Source organism: Oncorhynchus gorbuscha, linkage group LG03 (assembly GCF_021184085.1).
Source record: "Oncorhynchus gorbuscha isolate QuinsamMale2020 ecotype Even-year linkage group LG03, OgorEven_v1.0, whole genome shotgun sequence".
NCBI lineage: Eukaryota > Metazoa > Chordata > Actinopteri > Salmoniformes > Salmonidae > Oncorhynchus > Oncorhynchus gorbuscha.
Window position 1 is genome coordinate 38,806,657 of NC_060175.1, and position 15,000 is coordinate 38,821,656.

Genomic DNA, 15,000 nt, shown 5'->3' on the forward strand with positions numbered 1-15,000 from the left:
GGTGTTCGAACAGGGACTTGAGGGCCTTGAGGACCTCCACCTCGCTGGAGACCCCAGAGGGAGGAGGAGCTTGTCTCTTCACCACGGTCATCCTCAGACTGCGCTCGTGACGAGACACCAGACACTCCAGGTGTTCCAAGAGAAGCTAGAGCAGAGACATCACACATGTTATACACATATTATACACTCAGTAACGCACACACTCACTCTTACCCTGGTGTTGTTCCTCTCAGCCTTCAGTTCAGATATCTCCTCTTCTTTCTCCAGCAGCTGTTCCCGACACACGTTCAGCTCCTTGGTCAGAGTGGCAAACTCCTGGGAAAAAACAGAAGATAAGATTGATGAGTTCACATTTTCTAAAGAATTTGCAGAGCATCAGTAGTTCACAGACAGCGCTTGTAGAACCTTCCACATTCACATCACATGTTTATCCCACACCATTTCATCTGCACCACCATATCACCTGCACCACAGGCCCCACCATTTCACCTGCACCACCATATCACCTGCACCACAGGCCCCACCATTTCACCTGCACCATTGGCTCAACCATTTCACCTGCACCACAGGCCCCCCCATTTCACCTGCACCATGGGCTCAACCATTTCACCTGTACCACAGGCCCCCCCATTTCACCTGCACCATGGGCTCAACCATTTCACCTGCACCACAGGCCCCCCCATTTCACCTGCACCACAGGCCCCCCATTTCACCTGCACCATTGGCTCAACCATTTCACCTGCACCACAGGCCCCCATTTCACCTGTACCACAGGCCCCCATTTCACCTGCACCATTGGCTCAACCATTTCACCTGCACCACAGGCCCCCATTTCACCTGCACCATGGGCTCAACCATTTCACCGGCACTACAGGCCCCCCATTTCACCTGCACCACAGGCCCCCATTTCACCTGCACCATGGGCTCAACCATTTCACCGGCACTACAGGCCCCCCATTTCACCTGCACCACAGGCCCCCATTTCACCTGCACCACGGGCTCAACCATTTCACCTGCACCATGGGCTCAACCATTTCACCTGCACCACAGGCCCCCCATTTCACCTGCACCATGGGCTCAACCATTTCACCTGCACCACAGGCCCCCCCATTTCACCTGCACCATGGGCTCAACCATTTCACCTGCACCACAGGCCCCCCCATTTTACCTGCACCACACCAGCGAGATACTGTGTATTCTATCACCACTTTACTTGGGGTATTTATGTCCAATCACCAGGAACCTCTCCTCTAAACAGCACAGTGTCTGTCAGCACCTGAAAAAGTGTCCCAGTTGTGAGATGAACAGATGAATACTTACTATACATACAGGGGGACATAATGTCATTACATGGCATAATACAGGAGCAGTGACACATACAGTAGTCTGTTAAAACCCACCTCTCTGTTCTCTAATGTTGATGCTTGTTACTTAGGGGATAGGGCTGAGAGAGAAGGGGTGTGTATTTTGTGTGTGTGTGTGTGTGTGTGTGTGTGTGTGTGTGTGTGTGTGTGTGTGTGTGTGTGTGTGTGTGTGTGTGTGTGTGTGTGTGTGTGTGTGTGTGTGTGTGTGTGTGTGTATTACTGCATGTCTCTTGGCACTCTGTTGGCAGATCCCTGAGTCTCTGGCTCTGATCCAACTCCAATACCCTGCAGCTTTTAATACTCTGACACGCAGACACACACACATTGATAAAGACACACACACACACACATCGGTAGAACCATGGACACACACACACATACGGAGAGAGAAACATGCAGTGTGGTGGGTCTCTAGACTGGGTGGGCCCTGTAGCAGTGAGACTGCAGTCTTGCGTGGTGTTATGAGTTTGGAGAAGCCCTCAGTACTAAAACTAATCAAAACAGCTGCTCCTCTCAGCCTACGTGGGCTAGGCCACACACACACACACACACACACACACACACACACACACACACACACACACACACACACACACACACACACACACACACACACACACACACACACACACACACACACACACACACACACACACACACACACACACACACACACACACACACACACAAAATACACACACACACAAAATACACACAAAGACACACACACACAAAATGTGACAAAGACAAGTGTCTGTGCTCCTGTCTCTATAATGACTATTCTGTTCTGTCCTGAGTCACTGAGTTTAGATTTGACATGAACACAAACACACACAGAGTTTTCAGATGACCCTGACTGGTAGCAGAGAAGAAAAGAGGAGGGAGAGAGGGAGGACAAGAAGAAGGGAGAGGAAGGGTAGAAAGGGTCAGTGCATTCATTTTACCAGTGTTTTTCACTGGAGGCCAGTGGAAACCTACCAACAGATGTTCCATCTCACTGTCTCTCACTGTCTATTTCAATCAGAGCAAAAGCCTCATCACCCCCCCTCTACCTCATCATTTTAGCTGCTCTCTCCTCTCCCCCCTCTGTCCCTATCAGCTTCTCGTGCACGTCAGGAAAAAGCAATTGGGAGAAGCATGGATTCATAAACGCTTGAGAATAAACAAAAGGGGATTGAAAACACGCATCCTTGATCAGAGATGAGTGTTGTTCATTCTCCCCCCAACCCTCCTCTCTTTATCTATCATCCTTCACACAGAATAATCAACCAAAATCATGGCTTTGTATTTGAGCTGTAATTCTGAGTGTGTTGAATGATGTCATGGTGCCCTCCAGACTAGTTAATAAAAGATCCAGACGGCTTTAGTGCTTGATGTGGTTCCATGGACCATGGTTACCCCTGAGTGAACTGGAACACAGAGGACAAATCCTGCTGCTATCTCTCTCCGTGTCTCCATCTCTCTAATACACACTCAAAGGCTACATATTGAAGCTGGAAAATCTTCTGGAAGTCCGGAACAGGCCATTTTGTCTGCCACAAACCACAATCCGATGTGTGAGATGTGTTGGTATTTCTGAGTTAGACGGTGAGCCGTTGCCAGGCAATGCTGAGCTCAGACATTGTAAAGGGATTTCTCTCCTTGGCTTCCTTAAGCAGTTTGGGATTAAGGGATGAAAGCAATATGCTGGACTGAAAAGTGTATGTTGGTGTGTGTGTTTCTCGTTCTCTGTGTGTGTATGTAGGATGTTGTACTACAGTCTGACAGACTCAAACTCTCGAAGGAAATCAATTCTAGATTCCACATCGAACAGACAACAAAACACACACACACAATATCAACACACAAGTACACATTCACTATATTTCAGAGCCAGATGAGTCATTTTAGAACAGTCAGTCAAACACATCCAGTTACTGTCTTTACAGCTCAGAGAGAATGACCTTCAGTAAGTATGGGTATGTGCGTACTGCATACATAGAATAAATACTCTCTTGTACTAGAAGTGTGTGTAACTGTGAGTGTTAGGTTTTACAGTTTTAGCCTACGTCATACACTGAGACACGCAAGTGACACAACCCCCTTTACAACATCCGAACACACCATGGTGTGTGTGCCTCCAGTCACTCTTATAGATAGGATAGGAGAATTGGCTAATCTTGTCGTGGTGTAATTGACTTGTAAACCCATGTGTTTGTCTGTGCATGTGTTTAGTGTCTCAGTCCTCCTGGGATTGGTGGAAAGATAATTAACGCTACACTTCCTGGACCAATCACATTAGAGGAAAGTGTGCTGGAACTGTCAATCACAATAAAGCCCAGCCTCTGGAGGGACTTACACATAGTTCTCTTTTTAAAGACTGCTCCACAATCAGCACTTTTTCTCAAACAAGGACACACAAAAGCACACACTCTCTCTCTATCTATGGCTGAGTGATACTTAGGGCTCTATTTTCGGCTGGTGTTAAGCCTGCACAACTGTCAAATGCACGCTTGTTTGCAATTTCGGCCAGCGCTCTTCTATTTTCAAACCCTAGCATCAGGATTGGTCATTCATCTGTCTTATATGAGCTCGCTTGCGCTGACATGGAAGGGTTCACACTATATCACAATCTCTGAGGTGGAAGGGTTCACACTATATCACAATCTCTGACATGGAAGGGTTCACACTATATCACAATCTCTGAGGTGGAAGGGTTCACACTATATCACAATCTCTGACATGGAAGGGTTCACACTATATCACAATCTCTGAGGTGGAAGGGTTCACACTATATCACAATCTCTGAGGTGGAAGGGTTCACACTATATCACAATCTCTGACATGGAAGGGTTCACACTATATCACAATCTCTGACATGGAAGGGTTCACACTATATCACAATCTCTGAGGTGGAAGGGTTCACACTATATCACAATCTCTGAGTTGGAAGGGTTCACACTATATCACAATCTCTGACATGGAAGGGTTCACACTATATCACAATCTCTGACATGGAAGGGTTCACACTATATCACAATCTCTGAGGTGGAAGGGTTCACACTATATCACAATCTCTGAGGTGGAAGGGTTCACACTATATCACAATCTCTGACATGGAAGGGTTCACACTATATCACAATCTCTGACATGGAAGGGTTCACACTATATCACAATCTCTGACATGGAAGGGTTCACACTATATCACAATCTCTGACATGGAAGGGTTCACACTATATCACAATCTCTGAGGTGGAAGGGTTCACACTATATCACAATCTCTGACATGGAAGGGTTCACACTATATCACAATCTCTGACATGGAAGGGTTCACACTATATCACAATCTCTGACATGGAAGGGTTCACACTATATCACAATCTCTGAGTTGGAAGGGTTCACACTATATCACAATCTCTGAGGTGGAAGGGTTCACACTATATCACAATCTCTGACATGGAAGGGTTCACACTATATCACAATCTCTGAGGTGGAAGGGTTCACACTATATCACAATCTCTGAGGTGGAAGGGTTCACACTATATCACAATCTCTGAGTTGGAAGGGTTCACACTATATCACAATCTCTGACATGGAAGGGTTCACACTATATCACAATCTCTGAGGTGGAAGGGTTCACACTATATCACAATCTCTGAGGTGGAAGGGTTCACACTATATCACAATCTCTGAGGTGGAAGGGTTCACACTATATCACAATCTCTGAGTTGGAAGGGTTCACACTATATCACAATCTCTGAGTTGGAAGGGCTCACACTATATCACAATCTCTGAGGTGTATTCTTTAAGACATGCGCCAATTTCAGTTTTCGCTGGTCAGGATATTTAAAGAGCGACTGACCCTAAAAAGCAACTAATCCCTTTGAAAACGGCCTATGTGGCATTGATGAGTCAGAAACATTTATTCTATTGTCAAAATATACTACAGTGTAAATAGGATAATTTAGGCCTACCTTTAGGCCTACCTAGAGAGTGTGTATATATATATATACATATATATATATATACATATATATATATATACATACAGTGGGGAGAACAAGTATTTGATATACTGCCGATTTTGCAGGTTTTCCCACTTACAAAGCATGTAGAGGTCTGTAATTGTTATCATAGGTACACTTCAACTGTGAGAGACGGAATCTAAAAATCTAAAAAATCCAGAAAATCACATTGTATGATTTTTAAGTAAATAATTTGCATTGTATTGCATGACATAAATATTTGATCACCTACCAACCAGTAAGAATTCCGGCTCTCACAAACCTGTTCGGTTTTTCTTTAAGACCCTCCTGTTCTCCACTCATTACCTGTATTAACTGCACCTGTTTGAACTTGTTACCTGTATAAAAGACACCTGTCCACACACTCAATCAAACAGACCAACCTCTCTTCATTGGCCAAGACCAGAGAGCTGTGTAAGGACATCAGGGATAAAATTGTAGACCTGCACAAGGCTGGGATGGGCTACAGGACAATAGGCAAGCAGCTTGGTGAGAAGGCAACAACTGTTGGTGCAATTATTAGAAAATGGAAGAAGTTCAAGATGACGGTCAATCACCCTCGGTCTGGTGCTCCATGCAAGATCTCACCTCGTGGGGCATCGATGATCATGAGGAAGGTGAGGGATCAGCCCAGAACTACACGGCAGGACCTGGTCAATGACCTGAAGAGAGCTGGAACCACAGTCTCAAAGGAAACCATTAGTAACACACTACACCGTCATGGATTAAAATCCTGCAGCGCACGCAAGGACCCCCTGCTCAAGCCAGCGCATATCCAGGTTCATCTGAAGTTTGCCAATGACCATCTGGATGAAGCAGAGGAGGAATGGGAGAAGGTCATGTGGTCTGATAAGACAAAAATAGAGCTGTTTGGTCTAAACTCCACTCACCGTGTTTGGAGGAAGAAGAAGGATGAGTACAACCCCAAGAACACATCCCAACAGTGAAGCATGGAGGTGGAAACATCATTCTTTGGGGATGCTTTTCTGCAAAGGGGACAGGACGACTGCACCGTATTGAGGGGAGGATGGATGGGGCCATGTATCGCGAGATCTTGGCCAACAACCTCCTTCCCTCAGTAAGTGCATTGAAGATGGGTCGTGGCTGGGTCTTCCAGCATGACAACGACCCGAAACACACAGCCAGGGCAACTAAGGAGTGGCTCCGTAAGAAGCATCTCAAGTTCCTGGAGTGGCCTAGCCAGTCTCCAGACCTGAACCCAATAGAAAATCTTTGGAGGGAGCTGAAAGTCCATATTGGCCAGCGACAGCCCTGAAACCTGAAGGATCTGGAGAAGGTCTGTATGGAGGAGTGGGCCAAAATCCCTGCTGCAGTGTGTGCAAACCTGGTCAAGAACTACAGTAAACGTAGGATCTCTGTAATTGCAAACAAAGGTTTCTGTACCAAATATTAAGTTCTGCTTTTCTGATGTATCAAATACTTATGTCATGCAATAAATGCAAATTAATTACTTAAAAATCATATAATGTGATTTTCTGGATTTTTGTTTTAGATTCTGTCTCTCACAGTTGAAGTGTACCCATGATACAAATTACAGACTTACATGCTTTGTAAGTAGGAAACACTGCCGATTTTGCAGGTTATCAAATACTTGTTCTCCCCACTGTGTGTATATATATAAACAACTTGTAGTCTCTGCCCAGCCTGGCAAGAGTGGCCAAAAGGGTGTTTAGCATCCCCAGTGGCTCTGCAAGTGTAGAGAGGATATTCTCCACTGCTGACCTGCTCTCCAGACACCATCACATTAGCCTGAAGACAAAGACTGGCCAAACTCCTGTTTCTAAAAATGTATTCAAAAAATAAATTCAAAGGCTCTAAGAAGTCATTTTTTTCTAATAAGTCATTCTGAGTAAGTCACAGCCTATATGTGCAATTTATAGACTATAATGATCAGGGTTGGGGAGTAACATATTAAATGTAAGGGATTACAAAAATATGGTCACTGTAATTGTCACGAATATTACCGAAGGTGACTCCCCTTCTTGTTCGGGTGGCGCTCGGCGGTCGTCGTCGCGGTCTACTAGCTATCACCGATCCGTTGTTCTGTGTTCCTTTGGTTTTGTCTGATTGGTATCACCTGTTTCTTGTTTGGTTGTTAGGGTGGGGTTATATATAGTTTGTTCAGCCCGCTTCTGTTTCGTGCGGGCTTGTTCATCTGTTCTTTGTTTGAGTGGATTTTGTTTGCATTTTGGGTTTCGCGCTGTCCGTTTATATTTCTGATAATTTGTTTCCCTACTTTTGTTCATGTTATTTTTCCGGGACATTAAAGAGTGTTTTTTCCCACATCTTTTGCTCTCTGCGCCTGACTCCACACCTCCTCACTCATTTGTCGTAACAGTAATCCATTACGTTACCAACTAAAATATTGTAATCAGATTACAGATACTTTTGAAAAACTAGATGATTACTTAGAGGATAACTTTTAAATTCAGAAAGAATGTTGCGGAAAACAAATATTTTACACTGTTTTCTCAATGACATTCAAAGCAGCATTGAAAAAAGGCGAAAGTTTAAGTTTGTTCCACCTGAGGGAGTCTGACCACAAGACAGAGACCATCATGATGACACACTAAATGTGTTTGATGAATCACGTGAGAAGAGCAGGAACAGACTTTTGTAGGCTACAGTCCAAGCTTTGTCTTCCAATGGTGCGACTGCTGTCGGCATCCAAAGATTATCCAACTTGAATAAACGCTTGGAGGTAGGGATGACAGCAGTGGTGTAGTCTAAGGCGATACGGATATCACTTATTATTGATATCTACATAGTGCATTGATGTGAATCTCACTGCTGCTCTCTCATTTAGATATTTGAGCCTTACAGATTGTGGTTGTTGTGGATGGCTGTTCACAAATCTATGTCTATTTTAACCATGTAATGGTGGAATTCAAGAAGTTTAAGCTGCTTATCATTGTTTGTAGTTGCTACATCAATTTTTTGACTTGTAAATTGTGTATATATGTATATATATATAATTATGTATATAATACCAGTCAAAAGTTTGGACACACCTAGTCATTCAAGGGTTTTTCTTTATTTTTACTATTTTCTTGTAGCGTCATACCCAAGAAGACCCAATGGTGTAATCGCTGCCAAAGTTGCTTCAACAAAGTACTGATATTTCAGTTTTTTATTTGTAGTAAATTAGCAAAAATGTCTAAAAGACAGTTTTTGCTTTGTCATTATTGGGTATTGTGTGTAGATTGATGAGGGGAAAAAACAATTGAATCCATTTTAGAATAAGGCTGTAAGGTAACAAAATGTGGGAAAAGTTAAGGGGTCTGAATAGTTTCCGAAGGCCCTGTATATCCATCCCCGTCTCCAAAGAGCCAACTTCTCTGGTTACCAAAGTCGCGCTCCTCCAAACATAATGTAGGCTATTCAAAATGTTCATTTCTAGAACGCCATATCAACAGTAGGCCTATATATAGGCCTACAATTTACAGGAGGGCACCTAGTATTTTTTGGTGTTGTTGAGAAGTGCGATGCATAAAGGCCTATACTCGTTGAAGCCAATTACCACAATGTTGACTGTCAACACTCCAAACATATTGAACAAACAGTGTATGTATTTTAGTTGTTGTACTGTTGCAGTCACTCGTTACTGTAGCCTATGTCATTTAATAAACTGTTGTATCAATCCACAATGGACTAGGATGGGAATATTCTATTCCCGCAGTCGAATTGATGACAACGCAAAGACCGTAAATTAACTACAGAGGTTGAGACAAATGCATGCAGTATTAAGCCATGTGACGCATTGATTGGCCAGTGAGTGGCCAAACCCTCATCACACCTACAACTTGTTAATTCATCTAAACCCAGGCCTTTCACACTACCGCCAGCTATTGCGCTCATATTATTTCTGACACACCCCTGGACCTATAGCACTACCACCAGCACTTAGATACTAGATTTGTTAAAATAGAGCCCTTATGTTGAAATGAGCAGAGAATAAAGGGATGGAGGAAGGATGACAGGAGGAGAGAAAACAATGGGGAGCCCTGACATACACACACAAACGCACGCACACACACACACACACACACACACACACACACACGGCTGTGATGGTCATGGAATTTTGTATGACGGTAATTTGCCAGCCAAAAGCACATTTACTCCCCTCTCCACTCCTGACTGCATGTGCTGCTGTAGAAATTGCCAGGGTTAGAGGTTCCAAGCCTGTTGTATTCATTTTATTTCTATGTGTGCTGCTGAATTGTGGGGGGTGTTGCCAAGGCAACTGAAGACTCCTTTGCTACAACACCTTGTTTGTTTCAGCAAGGAACAACAAAGTTCCATCACATTGTTAAGAGTCGGGGCGGCAGGGTAGCCTAGTGGTTAGAGTGTTGGACTAGTAACCGGAAGGTTGCAAGTTCAAACCCCCGAGCTGACATGGTATGAATCTGTCGTTCTGTCCCTGAACAGGCAGTTAACCCACTGTTCCTAGGCCGTCATTGAAAATAAGAATTTGTTCTTAACTGACTTTCCTGGTTAAATAAAGGTAAAATATAAATATAAAAAAGTCCATGTCACAGCAGTAACAGACTCAACCCCACGAATGCCAGGCTGCCCCATCTTCAGTCACTTGTTCCTTCCAAAAACGGTTATGACATTTTATTTTCATGACGGTCTTCATTCGTAACCGTCGGTTATACAGTAATTGTGCCAGCCCTTCACACACACAAAGAACCTTGCCCTGGCTTTGGTTTTTGATTGGCTGTGACTAATCGTCAACTGCAGCGTCTGCCTGCACACATATGTCGCCATGACAACACATCATTAGGCAAGTTGGAAGTGTCTGAGATAGCATAAAAACACACACACACACACACACACACACACACACACACACACACACACACACACACACACACACACACACACACACACACACACACACACACACACACACACACACACACACACACACACACACACACACACACACACACACACACACACACACACACACACACACACCATGGTGGCTCTCTCCCAGTGTGCCAGCTCCATTGGGCCTCCCTCACAGGGGAAGCTAACTGCAGCACTCCTCAGCTCCTCAGACACAATGATTACTGACACGATAATACTCATATCACAGACCACAACTACTGACTCTACAGCTCTGGGAGTAGAATTAGAGAAGAAAAGAACCATGTGAGAAGAACCATGTGAGAAGAACTGACAGTAGGAGTGTCTGTATAAAGTGAATGCAGAACTCTGCTTCAAGTGTTTCTTCACTGTATGAAAGACTGAATAACAACAGTCCTCAGTGAACACACAGCTTGTGATGATGCTTCACGGCCCAGACAGTCAGGCTCAGTGAAATGATGAATGAACATTTAGCATGAGCATCATGACTCAAACAAATGAGACTAAAAGGTCAAAAACAGCAGCACACTTGAGAGTGACATAACAGGCATTAACTGAAGCATACTGCACTGTAACAACAGCACCACAGGAAAGCTACCGTCACTCCTGTGAGACTGAGAATACCAGGCAATCCTATTGACAGGCAGAGAGGAGAGGACAGTCAGAGAGCGAGACACTGTATGGACAGAAGCTAGACAGAGACAGATAAATATGCCTGGTTCAGACAGCTGTGTAAATGGGAACTGAAGTACACACTTGAAGAGGGATTAAGAAAGCTTGATCTAAAGTGAGGTGTTAGAATGAGTGTGTGTCTGGGGGAAGAGCCGGCTGCTTCAGCTAGGTGTTAAGAACAATACAAGCTCCTTTATCTGATACACTGACAGGTGTGAATAGAGAGATGATTTAAACACACATGTCATGGTAAGGGAGGCCTTACGGATGCATGACAATTATGTGCCAAAGATGATATGCTTAAAAGTCACATTGTCATAATATAGAAGTGCTGAGCAAGACACTGCATAAAAGCCTGCTTCTATACTTTAAGAATTTCAAACAGATGCAGGGACAGTCTGTGTGACAGCATTCTGACTGCAGTGAAAAGAGCTGGCAACAACACAGCCTTCCCTCTCTCTCCTTCTCTCCCCCCTCTCGCTCTTATCAATTTCAATTTTCAATCTCTCTCTCTCCTTCTCTCCCTCCTCCCTCTTGCTCTTCTCTATCACTCTCTCCCTCCTCTTGTTCTTCTCTCTTTCTCCTTTTCTCCCCCCTCTCACTCTTCTCTCTCTGTCTCTCTCCCTCCCACCTCTCCCGCTTATGTCTCTCTCTCTCTCCTTTCCCCCTCCCTCTCTCTCTCACCCCTCTTTCTCTGTTTTATGCTCTCTCTCTCTCTCCCCCTCCCTCTCTCTCTCTGTCTCTCCCTCTCTCTCACCTCTCTTTCTCTGTTTTATGCTCTCTCTCTGTCTCTCCCCCTCCCTCTCTCTCTCTGTCTCTCCCTCTCTCTCTCACCTCTCTTTCTCTCTGTCTCTCTCCCTCCCACCTCTCCCGCTTATGTCTCTCTCTCTCTCCTTTCCCCCTCCCTCTCTCTCTCACCCCTCTTTCTCTGTTTTATGCTCTCTCTCTGTCTCTCCCCCTCCCTCTCTCTCTCTGTCTCTCCCCCTCCCTCTCTCTCTCTGTCTCTCCCTCTCTCTCTCACCCCTCTTTCTCTGTTTTATGCTCTCTCTCTGTCTCTCTCCCTCCCCCTCTCTCTCTGTCTCTCCCTCTCTCTCACCTCTCTTTCTCTCTGTTTTATGCTCTCTCTCTGTCTCTCCCCTCCCCTCTCTCTCCCCTCTCTCTCTCTCTCTCTCCTTTCCCTCTCCCTCTCTCTCTCACCCCTCTTTCTCTGTTTTATGCTCTCTCTCTCTCTCCCCCTCCCTCTCTCTCTCTGTCTCTCCCCCTCCCTCTCTCTCTCTGTCTCTCCCTCTCTCTCTCACCCCTCTTTCTCTGTTTTATGCTCTCTCTCTGTCTCTCCCTCTCTCTGTCTCTCCCCCTCCCTCTCTCTCTCTGTCTCTCCCTCTCTCTGTCTCTCCCCCTCCCTCTCTCTCTCTGTCTCTCCCTCTCTCTCTCACCCCTCTTTCTCTGTTTTATGCTCTCTCTCTGTCTCTCCCCCTCCCTCTCTCTCTCTGTCTCTCCCCCTCCCTCTCTCTCTCTGTCTCTCCCCTCTCTCTCTCACCTCTCTTTCTCTGTTTTACGCTCTCTCTCGGTCTCTCCCCCTCCCTCTCTCTCTCACCTCTCTCTCTCTGTCTCTCCCTCTCTCTGTCACCTCTCTTTCTCTGTTTTACGCTCTCTCTCTGTCTCTCTCCCTCCCCTCTCTCTCTGTCTCTCCCTCTCTCTCACCTCTCTTTCTCTCTGTTTTATGCTCTCTCTCTGTCTCTCCCCCTCCCCCTCTCTCTCCCTCTCTCTCTCTCTCTCTCCTTTCCCCCTCCCTCTCTCTCTCACCCCTCTTTCTCTGTTTTATGCTCTCTCTCTGTCTCTCCCCCTCCCCCCTCTCTCTCCCTCTCTCTCTCTCTCTCTCCTTTCCCCCTCCCTCTCTCTCTCACCCCTCTTTCTCTGTTTTATGCTCTCTCTCTGTCTCTCCCCTCCCTCTCTCTCTCTGTCTCTCCCTCTCTCTCGCTTACCTCTCCCTCTCTCTCTCACCCCTCTTTCTCTGTTTCATGCTCTCTCTCTGTCTCTCCCCCTCCCTCTCTCCCTCTCTCTCTCACCTCTCTTTCTCTCTGTCTCTCCCCTCCTCTCTCTCTCACCCCTCTTTCTCTGTTTTATGCTCTCTCTCTGTCTCTCCCCCTCCCTCTCTCTCTCACCTCTCTCTCTCTGTCTCTCCCTCTCTCTGTCACCTCTCTTTCTCTGTTTTACGCTCTCTCTCTGTCTCTCTCTCTCTGTCTCTCCCTCTCTCTCACCTCTCTTTCTCTCTGTTTTACGCCCTCTCTCTGTCTCTCTCCCTCCCTCTCTCTCTCCCTCTCTCTCACCTCTCTTTCTCTCTGTTTTACGCTCTCTCTCTGTCTCTCCCCCTCCCTCTCTCTCTCTGACTCTCTCCCTCCCTCTCTCTCTCTGTCTCTCCCTCTCTCTCACCTCTCTTTCTCTCTGTTTTACGCCCTCTCTCTGTCTCTCCCCCTCCCTCTCTCTCTCCCTCTCTCTCACCTCTCTTTCTCTCTGTTTTACGCCCTCTCTCTGTCTCTCCCCCTCCCTCTCTCTCTCCCTCTCTCTCACCTCTCTTTCTCTCTGTTTTATGCTCTCTCTCGGTCTCTCCCCCTCCCTCTCTCTCTCACCTCTCTTTCTCTGTTTTACGCTCTCTCTCGGTCTCTCCCCCTCCCTCTCTCTCTCACCTCTCTCTGTCTCTCCCTCTCTCTGTCACCTCTCTTTCTCTGTTTTACGCTCTCTCTCTCTCTCCCTGTCTCTCCCTCTCTCTCACCTCTCTTTCTCTCTGTTTTATGCTCTCTCTCTGTCTCTCCCCCTCCCTCTCTCTCTCCCTCTCTCTCTCACCTCTCTTTCTCTCTGTTTTACGCTCTCTCTCTCTCTCTCCCCCTCCCTCTCTCTCACCCCTCTTTCTCTCTGTTTTACGCTCTCTCTCTCTCCCCCTCCCTCTCTCACCCCTCTTTCTCTTTGTTTTATGCTCTCTCTGTCTCTCCCCTCCCTCTCTCTCTCACCCCTCTCTCTCTTTCTGTTCTCTCTCTGTCTCTCTCCCTCCCCCTCTCTCTGTCTCTCCCTCTCTCTCACCTCTCTTTCTCTCTGTTTTATGCTCTCTCTCTGTCTCTCTCCCCCCCCTCTCTCTCCCTCTCTCCCTCTCTCTCACCTCTCTTTCTCTCTGTTTTATGCTCTCTCTCTGTCTCTCTCCCTCCCCCTCTCTCTCTGTCTCTCCCTCTCTCTCACCTCTCTTTCTCTCTGTTTTATGCTCTCTCTCTGTCTCTCCCCCTCCCCCTCCTCTCCCCCTCTCTCTCTCTCTCTCTCTCCTTTCCCCCTCCCTCTCTCTCTCACCCCTCTTTCTCTGTTTTATGCTCTCTCTCTGTCTCTCCCCCTCCCTCTCTCTCTCTGTCTCTCCCTCTCTCTCTCACCCCTCTTTCTCTGTTTTATGCTCTCTCTCTGTCTCTCCCCCTCCCTCTCTCTCTCTGTCTCTCCCTCTCTCTCGCTCACCTCTCCCTCTCTCTCTCACCCCTCTTTCTCTGTTTCATGCTCTCTCTCTGTCTCTCCCCCTCCCTCTCTCCCTCTCTCTCTCACCTCTCTTTCTCTCTGTCTCTCCCCTCCCTCTCTCTCTCACCCCTCTTTCTCTGTTTTATGCTCTCTCTCTGTCTCTCCCCCTCCCTCTCTCTCTCACCTCTCTCTCTCTGTCTCTCCCTCTCTCTGTCACCTCTCTTTCTCTGTTTTACGCTCTCTCTCTGTCTCTCTCTCTCTGTCTCTCCCTCTCTCTCACCTCTCTTTCTCTCTGTTTTACGCCCTCTCTCTGTCTCTCCCCCTCCCTCTCTCTCTCCCTCTCTCTCACCTCTCTTTCTCTCTGTTTTACGCTCTCTCTCTGTCTCTCCCCCTCCCTCTCTCTCTCTGACTCTCTCCCTCCCTCTCTCTCTCTGTCTCTCCCTCTCTCTCACCTCTCTTTCTCTCTGTTTTACGCCCTCTCTCTGTCTCTCCCCCTCCCTCTCTCTCTCCCTCTCTCTCACCTCTCTTTCTCTCTGTTTTACGCCCTCTCTCTGTCTCTCTCCCTCCCCTCTCTC

The 15,000-nt window shown here is 46.4% G+C and overlaps 1 protein-coding gene across 11 annotated transcripts in view; it reads right to left on the reverse strand.

The window, feature by feature from the left end:
* ppfia4 (PTPRF interacting protein alpha 4) overlaps window positions 1-15,000 on the reverse strand; it is a 147,193-nt gene that overhangs the window by 40,811 nt on the left and 91,382 nt on the right. For all 11 annotated transcript variants that reach the window (XM_046342480.1, XM_046342479.1, XM_046342476.1 and 8 more), the window contains exons 2-3: window positions 214-315; window positions 1-145 (exon numbers count right to left, since the gene is read on the reverse strand). The exon at window positions 1-145 is cut by the window's left edge and continues 20 nt beyond it. In XM_046342480.1, coding sequence (XP_046198436.1) covers window positions 1-145; window positions 214-315 — 247 coding nt within the window. The remainder of the gene's footprint in view (window positions 146-213; window positions 316-15,000) is intronic.